Source organism: Oryzias latipes, chromosome 23, assembly GCF_053564925.1.
Source record: "Oryzias latipes strain Hd-rR chromosome 23, Olatipes_Hd-rR_3.1".
Taxonomy (NCBI): Eukaryota; Metazoa; Chordata; class Actinopteri; order Beloniformes; family Adrianichthyidae; genus Oryzias; species Oryzias latipes.
In genome coordinates, this window is record NC_136259.1 from 18707280 (window position 1) to 18720563 (window position 13284).

The 13284-nt window shown below is 35.5% G+C and overlaps 1 protein-coding gene across 1 annotated transcript in view; it reads left to right on the plus strand.

Annotated features, from left to right (window-relative positions):
- cacna2d1a (calcium channel, voltage-dependent, alpha 2/delta subunit 1a) overlaps nt 1-13284 on the plus strand; it is an 88856-nt gene that overhangs the window by 17354 nt on the left and 58218 nt on the right. The window contains exons 2-3 of the mRNA XM_023952498.2: nt 5974-6055; nt 7661-7777. Coding sequence (XP_023808266.1) covers nt 5974-6055; nt 7661-7777 — 199 coding nt within the window. The remainder of the gene's footprint in view (nt 1-5973; nt 6056-7660; nt 7778-13284) is intronic.

Below are 13284 nucleotides of genomic sequence, written 5' to 3' on the forward strand. Positions count from 1 at the left end.
ATCACATCAACAAACCACACAATGCAAAATAAACCTGAAACATCACATCAATGAAAAAAAAAAGCTAAGAAAATGCATTTAAAGACATCAAAGCAAAATTCCATACACCAAAACATAACCATAAGAAAAAAAAATAAAAGGGAAATGTTTTTAAAAAAAAAAGTGATTTTAGTAAAGAAATCAAGCTGAAATAATAAAAAATGAAATTGGAAAAGGTAGGAAATAATGGGAAATTACTGATTGCATGGCAAAACAACCTTCTACTTTCCCTCTTCTTCAAATTTCAAACGTCATCATACATTAGCAATATCTCATAGTTACAACCTCTTCTGGTTCATTATTTTGGTTCCTTTTTTTTTACATTTAATGCTGATTTTGTTAAATTAATGTTTTCGGCATTTTCTATTATATTCTGGGTTCTGGAATTCTTTGATTCCTAAAATGTATTGCTTTTTATTATTTATTTCACGTTAAATTGTCATTTTGAACTTTATTATGTTTTTTTTCATTGAGTGATTTGGAGATGGTATTTGCACTTCAGGGCCACGGTCTTTATACTTAAAAAAACAACATAAAAATGTAGCTTTTGTGCTAAGTTGCTTAAAGAGGGTAGCAGTAGCTGTGAATCATTTGCTCTTCCACTCTGTTTTTTTTTTACTTTTAAATAGTAAAACAATGCACTTTAGGAGACAGAATAAACAATAAAAACACGTTTTTCTGTTACTCGCACAGCTATTGAACCTACCACTCAACTTTTGGAAAACATTCGTGAACAACCAAATACTGCTAATAATTATTAATGTGTATTTTTAGTGTTATTTATTATATATCTGCTGTTTTTAATAGCGCTATGGTAACAAGGCAATTTCCCCCTTATGGGATCGAAAAAGTTTTATTCTACTCTATTTTAGCTGGCGGGTTGATTGACATTTCAGATAAATCATGCATTTTGTGTTACAAGCACCAAATTTGGTGTGGATGTACCCTGTACAAGAATTATTTTTGTTAGCCATAAGAAAAATAAAAAAGTGTAGCCATTTTTAAATATGGGCTGTACATGCACAAAACGCATGCATATACCGTATTTTCCGGACTATAAGTCGCACCGGAGTATAAGTCGCACCAGCCCAAAAATGCATTATAAAGTAGAAAAAAACACAGATAAGTCGCACTGGACTATAAGTCGCATTTTAACTTTCACAACCTTATATGACACAATCAAAGCAGACTGTTTATCTAATAATTTCACAGTAATTCTTTCTCAAACTTATTTATTTATTCTTTTCATGAAGCATCATTGGCTAACTAATACTCTGTTTTCATCCTGTATTTGTAGAAACAGTTTTCACTTTTATTGCATTTCTGAATCTATGAAATCATTGGAAAATAGAATATTATGTTGTTAGCCTTCAAGATCTTAGTGTAAAAAAAAGTTTGCTGATTCTCTGAGTCACTTAACATCCTCTTAACACTTAACATACCTCATACATCAAATTGACCCAGGAACATCATCTCTGTTCCTCACAAATGAACATAACAGGAGGGTTAACAATGTATTTATTTCAATTTATTTCTAATATAAGTCGCTGCGGAGTATAAGTCGCACCCCTTGCCAAACTATGAAAAAAAGGGCGACTTATAGTCCGGAAAATACGGTATTATTGTTATTTTGTATTTTCTTAAAGGGGTTTCTAAAGTACATTCATGTCAAATTTGGTGCTTGTACCACAAAATGCACGATCATTTTTAACTACCTGCTCCACTATTTAGGCTATGGCTTCAGTCATTGGCCCCAAAAAAGTATAGATATAGTTGACTTATGACGAACAAAAGCTGTGATTTAACAAAACACAAAAGTCTTGTTCTTCTGTTAATTGTCTCTTTCTGTTTAGGAAAGTTAGAGAAGATGAAAATCATCTGCAAGGCCATGATGACTCACTGTAATTGGCAAACTGGGGTTTGGTGTGGAAAATTAGTACCTTTAATTTTATTATCATAGAAAAATTGATACAAAAAAACTGCACAGTGGTTGTGTGGCTTTTCTGTCTGAGTGCAATCATCGTCATTGTGATGGTTATGTCTGCTGGAGTAAAGTTTATTGTCATCGGGCTTGATGAGATGAAGCAGAATTGGATGCACACAGAGCTTTATTACTTAACAATGTACTAAACCCTCTTTAGTCTATCAAGATTTCACAAAAAGCAAGCAAAAATCTCAAACGACAGCTGGTTAAAGCGGCAACAGAATGTAGAAAGGAGTGAAACTGGCTTTCATTAAAACAGTCTGCTTCATAAATGGGGACATTTGAATTACTCGTTGTGAGGGGAAAATGGCTTACAGTGCCACAGGGTCTCACACTTGACTAATGTTCTGATGTTTTTCTTATTTTACAGCAACATGCTCCACAACCACATAGACTGCATGGCTCACAAGCCATTTTCGATGTTTTCTTATGTCTCATCTCCCTAATCCTACAACCCAGCTCTTCCCCCATTTCCCCAAGAAAAATGCTCGAGTGAGTGACATAGATTAGAATGAATGGCCTGAAAATCCTCGCCATCATAAGGTCCTGTGATCTAAATTTTCCGCATACTGCTCCAATTTCTCTTCATTAATGTTTCTGCTCAATTCCCTGAAAAAGCCCTCCTTGTTACTGGTTTTGCAAAAGGGATATTCTTCTTTGTGTAAGAGGAAATAAAAAAAAAAATCAGTGTTTTATCAGAATGGATACCAGAATGGATTACTGAGCTTCTTGTTGTTGGCCAAGAAATCTCTTTCTAAGAAGATTGAACACTATAGGCAATACATAGACTGAGTTATCAGCAGTAGGATTTATTTACCATCTATAGATCAGCTCAGATGAGCTGCTATAAATCGGTGATTTTCAACCTTTTTTGAGCAAAGGTACACTTTTTCCTTGACAAAAATCCTGTGGCCCGCCAGCAACCAGAAATAAAAATAGGCAATCTCTAAAGTCAGTCTCTCCTTGATCTTGTATGCATTTCTTGCAATATTTGAGGCACAAAACATTTGAAGTTGAAGCTGTTTTCTGAAAAGTTCTATTGTTTTCAATAATGACTTTCAACTAAAGTAGTTGAAAGTTTGCCTATGTAATTTTTTCCCCTCCAGTTTATTAAAATGAAATTTGATGTAACCACACTAAAACCAAATAAAATGCCATTCTTTCTGAAGATTAATTTATTTTTTATTTTTATTTTTTTATCTTCGTGCAAGAGAAAATTTTTGATCAAGTATATAATCATAGCATGTTTGATACATTTTAGACAAAAAAGAAAGACATTATATTAATGTTTATAAGTTTAATTGTAACTACACAAAATAGTGAACACGCTGAAATTTTATTAGTTTATCTTTTGTCCAAAATTGTAACTTTAACAAAAATGTTGTATTTATATTTGAGTGATTAAATAGTTTTATTTTAGTTAAAAGTGTCTGTTGGTTACTTCACCTTAAATGCTGTTTCTTTTATTTTGTTTTTACTTATATTTAAACTTAGTTTCAAGTTTTTCAAAAGTAAATGGAGTCTTAAATTAAATTTGTCCTCTAACCGAGACATTATTAGAAATCAGCTGTTTCTTTCTTAGAAAGATGAGTTTGACCAAACAATGGAATCTCTGACTCCCACATAAACTTTGGGGGAGAACTAAACAGTTTTCTTGACAGATGTTTGCGTTTGTTCTGCTTCATGACAGTTAACAGCAGCACAGTAAGAAATTCCTGCAGGTTGCTACTAGGGACTGATTTTTACAGATCAATAAGCAATAGTAATCCCCCCCCCCCCCCCCCCCCAAATGACTTAATCTTACATCCACAAAAACCTTACATTTGCAAGTGCAAGGGCAGTGGGAGCATGTGTTGGAAAATAAACAAATAATGAAAGAAAACTGGACTCATGGAGCATAATCCTCACATATGGTCATCATTTTCCCATCAGGCACCTGTTGTGCTTCCCCTTACTTGGTTGAACTAAATGAGGCCCAGTGAAAAAGCTGAACACACACCTGATTGACACTGATGTCGAACCTTTCCTGGTCTCTAAGGGCAACTCCCAAAAATTAAAAAAAAAAACACCAAGGCCCTGTTTGCTGGAGTAAATTGCCCCATTTTCCCATCAAACTTGGAACAGGTCACGGGGAATTTTGGTGGTTATAATTCCGACACTGTAATAAGGGCTTATACAGTGACAGAAAGTTAATCCTATATCTGCCCTCGGCCACTTGCAGCTGTCTTTTAGACGGCTAAATATATTATGTGGCTGCTGTGCCGCACATTTCAAGTATGAGATAACCGGCTCACATTACACTGTATTTTCTAAATCAGATAATATACACAGCGCTCATATGTCAAAGGCCTCTTTGCAGAGTGGGAAGGGGGCAATTTTTGCACTCATGGAGGCATTCATACAGTTTAGACATATTTACAGTGTAAGTGCCCGCATAATTAGGGCAAGAGGGATAACAATTACAGCAAGGTTGACAGATGCATTGTGGGTGGATTCACCTGAAGGTAACTTTTTTATACAAGTTGGCTTTCGATAAAGAGTTCATGAACTCAAAGGAAGTGTTAATAAAATAACATGTTTGCATTTATGTCTATTTAAAGGACAATGATAATGAGTGTATTAGAACAGTTTCTGTGAGGTAAACAGTCACAATATTTGAGATCTTCTTGGTGGATATGAGGACATGAAGTATCTAGATATAAAACAAAACAATAAAGACAAAATCCTATGAATGTATCGTAAACACTGACTGCAGCTTTACTCCCAGTTTTACACACACAAAATAACAGTCAAAATCGTGCAAACGTATCAAAAATTACAATTGTATGCTAACATCTTTAGATTTCCAACAATGAAAAATCGGAAATTAATTTAAACATTTCTAAATTGAGATGTAAGAGAGGATCTTGATTGCTTTTTAATTTAATCAGAGCTCCCCTTTGATTTTGCAAATGCTAATATGAAGAAAATAATAAACCATTTCGGTTGTGCTGGTAATTATTTCGCATGTTGATCCTTTGACTTATCATTTTGCGATTTCTCTCCAACTTATTGTAAAAAAGAGGCAACTTTTACAGATTTTACAGTAAAGAAAAGGCAAAACCCAAATTTTTTTTTAACTGATTTGAGCAGGTATTGAAGCTTTATTCTGCTAATGACAATTTTGGAATTTAATGTTCTTTTTAAACAGTATCAACCGTTTAACCACCTTGATGTTAAACTGAGGTTGAAAAAAGTTTCCATCGGATTTATCCCTGTTCTAGATAATCAGATAATCAGATTTCTAAAATATTTGGACAGCACAAGTGATCAAAGGCTAAAATGAGGTTCAAATTTGTGATTAAGAAGGTATTTGTGCAACTTCCTATAGGCTGCCTGTAAAATCTTCTGCAATACGTTAAATTCGCTTTACATTTGTGTAGCAATGCTTGTAGATACGGACACACATCGTCATGCATATCTCACGCAGAGGTCACAGGAGAACACTAGTGGTGCTGATGTTAGAAAATACCATCTTAATGAATTCATTTCGATTTGATAAAGGAAGCTGCTCATTAAAAAATGGCCTGGCCTTCCTGGAATTGATAGTTCGACAAGACAAATGAATAAACATTTGCTTTTCTTTTCTCAGCTTGTGTGATTCGTTTTATTTTAATTTTTTTAAAGAGCATGTAGAATTAGTATGACCCAGAGGATGTGACACTGTTGGGGTGAAGGCTGAATATTTGCTGTATTAATGCTCACACTGCTCAGAGCAAAAACTGCAGAATTCATGAAGGACAGATAAAATTCTTGAATGCAGCTTTATCTCTATGACTGCATACTGATAAAGCCAGGAATGAAATATAGTTAATGTATAAAGACTGAAGCTCATTTATAAATGTGCACAAGACTGAACAGAAGTGCTTTTATGGCTGAGAAATGATTTGCTTCTTTTGGTGTCTTTTCAGGGTAAAAGAATGGGTGGACCAGATGCAAAAAGATTTGATCGCATTAACAGACACAGCCAGCGGTTTGGAGAATCTAATAAAGGTAAACAACTACTGCAGGGTCACTACAAAGTGCAAAGTAAAATAAAACATAATTTAATATTTGGGTTGATCCTTAATCTAAATATATATATATATATATATATATATATATATATATATATATATATTGTGCAAAGTTGTTTTTTGACTTAGCTTTTTTTTTTTTTCAGAAATAAGGGTAAAAGAAATCATCTTTTATTTGGAGCATAAAAAAAATGTAAAAGCCAATAATAAAATTTCACAATACTTATTTGTTCTTTCAGATACTTTTATTTTTTCTTTCCCCCAATTTTGGAGCTCAACCTTTTTTATTTGTATTTGCCAAACAAGTTTTAAAGAAAAGTCGCCTTTGGATTAGAAACCCGCAGCAACAATATCGTCTTTCAGTTCAGGCACAGAGATTTTCCAAATTCCACCAGGAAGTGACAACAAATCATCTAAAGTCAGGTCTCTAGACCCTGAAGACGGTCATGAGGCACTTTAAAACATTTGTGTATTTATTTATTTTCCCAGTTAAAACCTACAAATATATTGGAGAGGTTAAACCATACAAATGAAATCCAGGAGGACAATGAAATCTGCAAAATAAAACAGTAAAAAGAGAAAAAAAACACATTTGTATCATTTCAGACCATAGTTTTCATTTTATGTCATCTTTGGACATAGCTAAGCAAAAAAAAAAGAAAATAGAGAAAAATAAAATTGTGCTTTGAGTCACGTGCTTCTCTTAGTCTAATTAACCCCCCCTACTTGACTTGAGCTGTCACAACACATCACTCCTCTATATATAGTAGCTTGTCATTAAGCATAACGCAGCATCATTTCATTCTGCCAGCACAGTGTACACACTCAGACAAGATCAGGATTACAAAAGACTGTCCACACACTCATATGCTTGTGTGCAGACTCACTTACATTGAACGGGATGCATTCTTCATGTATATTGATTGGCAGCATACATCTGGTACTTCAGAACCCTCTGAGGGGAAAATCCAACATGTTTAAGTCATAGAAAGATATCCGTTTTTTTTTCTGGATGTTGCGTACATGATTTGCAACAAGAAGTGAGAATTTGAATTTTGATTTTTTGCTAAATGCATGAGAAAAATAGGAATTGTAGGAACTCTGGGATTTACTACAAAATAAAATGTCACATGTCTTTATTGCCTGTTTGTTCTCCCACATTCCCTTAAAGCTTAGAAACAATTGGAGGAAAACATTTTTAAACTATTTTAAACCATCTTAGGTTTAAAAAATACATTGAGGAACACAGCTAACTTTTCTTAGTAGTATTTACAATGATCAAAGCAAGAACTATTATAAGGCTTGAGGATGAAGGCTTGTTCTTCTGCTCCTTGGTCCTAATGATGGACAATATAAAACCCCTTCAGGGTGTCAAATAATTGGTATTTTTTATCATTTGTTTGCTGTATTCCTGTTGCTGGAACAAACTCTGTTGTAGAGTAGATTTTATTCTTACGTAATCAGACACCACAATTCAATCATTGATGTGTCGTTGCCTATTTTTTCAGTTTATCAGTAAAAATCTGAGCAGTTTCTGATTGTGCAATGTCTCACCCTCATCTGTCCTCTTTGACTTTCTCAGATATATCATAAACACAAAACTCACTTCAGTGTGGAGTCCAACAATGCCAGGCAGCTGGTGGCTACAGCCTCAGGGAACATTGAGAAACTGCTGGATAACCGCTCCCAAGCCTTAAAGGTGAGTATAATGTCACTGTTATGTGGCGGCCCGGGTGCTTTTTTAGGAAATTAGCAAGTTGGCAGATGGATGTTGTGCTTTCTTTTCACTATTGTGGCTCATGAAGAGGCAGTTCTTGCTTAAAAAAAAGGGGGAAAACTCAAATCTTGTCTTTTTTTTGTGTGTACCTGTGTGTGGGCGTGTGTGGCTTGGTGGGTGTAATCCCAGGAAAGTCTTGTCTTTGTCACGTTGCAACACAAGCTGGAGCAGAGCCACTGGTTCAGGCTATGCACTGATCTGACATCATTAGACACATTACCTAATTCAGTGTTACCAGTCTGGGTGTCTTCACGCTAAAAGCCCCTTAATAAAATCTATCAGTGTGTTTATCCCACTTAGTGGTACCATGGTACCAAAGTCCCATGTTTTTTTATTTGTCACAGATGGAAAAACATCATTGCTTCTATAACAGACTATACAGGCTTCTAAAGTTTGCTCAAGCGTATCAATGCTGTCTTTTTTTCAGGATAGCTCATGGATATAAATTTTATTTTAGTTTTATTTTATTAAGTTAAGGAGTAACTAGATACAGAAAAAAAAAAAATATTTAGCCACAAATGGTGCAAGTTCTCCTACTTAAAAAGATGAGACAGGCCTGTATTTTTTATCTTACACAATTGTTGGCTGATCCTAACCCTAATTTAAAAGTGTTTAGACTTGAAAAAAAAAAAAAAAAACTTTTGATAAAAATCAAAACGAGAAAAACCAGAAATATTAACGCCTTTTTTTTAGCAATTTAGAGGATTTCTGCTTCTGGCTGTTCATGTCGGCAATGAGGTCCTCTTGTTGTGGTGCAAAGGCAGGTTAAAATGCAAGATGTTTACTCATGTATATTGTTTGTAGTTAGAAATTAAGTTTTCTGAAGACTTTTTAGGTTAAACTATAGTGTTAAATATATTGTTAAAAGCTTTTTATTTTAACAACTAAAAATGTGTAAAACATTGATGCAAAATTGACAGACATTTTATAAATCCAGTATTTAAAGTAGTGTAGATTTTTTTATACTTGTTTATCACTGATTTATAAGTCAAACACAGAATCTTGCCAATGCCAAATTTACATCCATAATCTAATCTATTGTTGTTATCAAATATTTATACAAACTTAAGTTATTCCTTTAAATATTTCTAAACCTTCACCTTGTAAAAAAATCCTTTCTTGTGTCACAGTTTCTATACCAGTTGAATAAGGCTTTTGCATTATTTTGTTATTATCTCACACTGTTCAGCTCAGCCTTTCTCTGTCACTTACTTTAACTGTATCAACTGAATAAAGATCTCAGGAGCAGATCCCAGTCCTGATCAATTCCATTCAGAAGACCAGAAATATCCAATTAAGGCCTGGCAGCCTGTTGCCATAGTTACATTCGCATTGATTGGCACATCCATCCAGTTATGTCTCCAAGTTATTGCCAAGGGATGAGGGACAATTAGTTTTCGGTGTTGTGTTGCACTTTAGGAGACTAACACAAATTCTCAGAAAAATCAATGGCGGCAAAATAATGATGTTAAACTGCACGCTCCTTTATTGCTTTCTATCAAAACCACCTGCTGTGCTCTTCACCTGTGCAAGTTAATGGCAGTTGTTCAGGGTTGTATTCAAAATGTCAAGTTTGTAGTAGTAATGCTGGTTTTGTGCAATGCTTTGTTCCTGAAAGCAAGTTCATGCATTTTTTTAGTGGATGGATGGATAAGTGAGTTGAATCCTTTTCTGTTTTTTCTTAAAACAAAATATCTCCTTTCATTACATTAAACCTAAGATGCATTTAAATCTAATTTTTCCCTCCCGGATGGCCTCTGTATTCCGGCTGTACCATCCAAGATTGCCGTAAATCACAGAAAGGGTGTTTTATCCCAGTTGATTCATAGCCGTTTTTCTCAGCTCCGAAGTCCCAATTTTCTCTAAACGGCCTCACCGAGCCATCAGTCAGTCAGATAGAACAGATGTCTGAGTGACAGGTAGACAGGGAGGTAGAGGGTGAAAAGAAGGTGCTCTAACAGGATGGACGCTGCTGCTATTTGTCTTAACCTCAGTACCGCCCTGAAAATCATAAAATGTTTAAACAATTTTCATCTTTTTTTATCCATCAAAGGTTTAATCATTTTCAGGAGTCTTTTAAAAAATATTTAATATTTTCTTGATATTGCAATAAATTGTGGCAAAAAGGGGTGGATTTTCTTATGATGAATAGTAGGTAGGTGGATCCTTGCTTGTAACTTTTGCACACTTTGGGAATCTAACCTTGTTTTCCTGTATGTTAGTCCTGCGCTTAACTACCGGTAACTGAGATATCCAGTTGCCCTACAAGATACAAAACATATCAACCTAAAAACAAAAAGCAGAACACTGCCAAAATATTTAAAAAAAATGATATCACATTCTCCCATTGTCCCATGTTCTGTCAAAGAGGTAAAATCTGTGTAGTTTGAGCAGAAACTGCAGAACTTGTTCCTACTGTTGTTGTGTTCATGTTTGTCTCTGAGGTCCTTTTTCTTGTTCCTGTCTTTATAAAAAAAAAAGATAAACCTTTTGATATAATTAAAGAAGATTTTTTTTATATAAAAAAAGGACATTTGTGACTAGAGAAACACAATACTGTGTTGCCCTCATGGAACGCAGTATTGGAACTGCTGCCATCTGTCCTTGTGGATGCGGATGCAAAACCTCCCTACTGAATCATTGCCTACACGAAAGCTTGCAGAGAATAGAGAGAGGAAAAAACTTGAATTGGAAAAAAAACAATAATTAATAGTTAACTAAATAGTTTACAGAGCAAAGCAGAAATGCCTTAGACTGCATTATCAATTTGGCAGGAGATTCGAATGACTTTGGCTAAAAGTTTAAAGTGTAATTGACAGGCACATTATAAACAAAATAAATGTAAAAAAAAAACAGAAAACGAGTTGGCATCAGTATTCAGAGACAGGTTTATGCCGAGCCTTAATTGCTCATAAAAAACCAAACGCCTTTGCTGCAGAGGAGCATTTATGCACAAAATGTTTCTGGCTTCCTGTGTTTTCCTCACATCGTAGCTTCTGCTCTCTGGAGTGCCATGAACTCTGGGAAAAAAAAACACTCTGGTTGCTAAGCTACATAGCATAATTAAAAAATGAATAAAAAGTCCCACTTCCAAAATGAATCATTTTCTCTTTCCTCTCTGTCTTTCTTATTTACCACATTAAACAATGAGCATAAAAATGGAGAGCTCTCCCACTTAAGCTCCAACCTGTGCATGCCTTTAACACTAAATTGCATCTTTTACAGCACCGATGTTCATTAAGACGTCTAGGAAGGTTGAGAGCGCTTTAATGGTGCTCTTCTAAGTGTTGTGTTCTGTGGTAGAGTGTAATTACAGTGAAGTCACTGATCTCCAGTGTCTGCATGTGTGTTATTAAAGCGCCACTGGATGACGAGCTGTGAGTCATTAGACAACTGTTAGAGCTCTGATCACAGAGCATACACACACACACAAACATGTGCAAAAAAGGGTTGTTGTTTTTTTTTTTAAACTCTGCTAAAAAGTGTTCTCTATTTTCTATGCGTTACCTATAAAGAATCCACATAAATGTCAGAGCAAAATAAAGACTAGTAATTTATGTAAATATGATCCAAAGAACAGTTTTTTTTCTTTTTGTTTGTCTTCTTTTAATGTTTTTTTTTTCAATTAGCTGATGTCTTAAAGGGGAAGAAAATTATTATGACGTCAAATTTTAAAATTTGTGATGATATAAATAACCAATGAAAATATAATTTTGAGTATTTACAAAATTCATGCAGTCAAAATTGCACTCCAATCATCTTTTGATCTATTTTCAAACCGTTCCCAGTGGTCTTTTGATTTTGATTATGCCGTTTTTAACCCAAATCTAAAAGCCTGTGTCCGAATCTAAAAACACAGTTGCTGCTAATCCTCATTAATTCATTTGTAATTTGCCTCTAAAATGTCAGCGGGACCGTTGGGGCAGAGTAAGCCTTCTCTCATTTCCCATCATCCATCTGTTTACACGCTGTCCCACTACGTTACGGTCCCTCATAACTCCAACCTAACATTAGCATTGTAATAAAATTGGCGAGCAATATTGGACCTATCCAGCCGTACAGTTTTGAGCCAAATGCTGGACTTGGCTCGTTTTTTAGTTGAGGAAACATGGAGACATTCATGGATCTATTTTCTGCAAGGGGATGCATCAAAATGATAACAAATGTGATTTTTTTCAAACAGCTGCTTTGCATCTGCCAATGACTTAAAAAGATTTTAAGAAATACTCAGAGCGGCAATTTTAAGCTCAATTTTCATTATATTTGACCTCCATCGTGAGAAAGAACATGCAAACAGCACATTTTCACCAGAGGAGTGGGTCTTTAAAGAAACAATTCTACTATTGTCCAATTTTTGTCCCTATTGTTTACTGTTAGATATTGTTTCCAATCAACCTCATAATTCCATAGATGTGTCTGTGCATTTTGGCTCTGGTTGTGATGATTCACCTCAGCTTCAATAACAATCGTACTAGATTTTAACAAATTCCTGCTGTGTTCTGACATGAGCTGTAATGTGCAGACTGCTGTGCTTTGAGTTAAAGCAGGCGCTTTCCTGTTCTGCATTTGGGAGTCAGCGGAGCACGAGGTCAGCTGTAATCAAAGACAAAAAGCCCTTTATAAAAACTGGGTTTTTTGCATGACGCAACATTGTGCAACAGTATTTAGTCCCTTTCACTAATAGATGTAATTGTTTAGTGCCTGGGATGTTGCACCCAGCAGTAAATGAGTGAGATGAAGAGTTCAAGAGGGAGGGAGTGCAGTCTGAGTGGGGACTGGCTGCGTCTGTGGACCCAGCTGTTGCGCTGCGTCTGTCTCCAGCTTTGGGTTTGTCATCTGTTTTCCGACATCAAGCTCATCAGGCTCGCTGTACATTTGATGTCTTGCTCATTAAAAGGCTGAGCTGTCACTTTTACTTCTGTTCAGGTGTAGATGTATCAGCGGGAGAACTCTACTTTGTTCTGTTCTTTGTCCGTTAGGAGTCTCAGCAACTGTAACGGGCAAATTCCTTTTCTCATTCTGCTGTTGCTTTAACAGTGTCTCAGCTCTGACACCATCCAGCTAATTAGTGCTTCGATCCTGTGAGACTGATCTAAAAAGCCAAACGGGAAAGTGACATCATTTTAGGCACAGTACAGTAAATCTGGGTCTGGATTTGGGCGTATGAAGCAGCCATAGCAACACTTTCGGGGAAATAGGGAGTTTTCTGTCAGCCAGCTGGCACACAAAAAAGCAGGATTCAGCATAATCAAAAGTCCTTAACAGTAAGTCAAAGATTTTTAGGCTGATGAGGGTCTGTTCCCCTCCAAATGAATTGAGGAGAGTTGTTACAGTTAAGGTCACAATGTGCGTGTCTCTCCTCCCTACAGGCTTAGCAGGATAGATCTGACTAAAGCGTTGCCAGTCACAACAGCAGATGCTCATGTTTC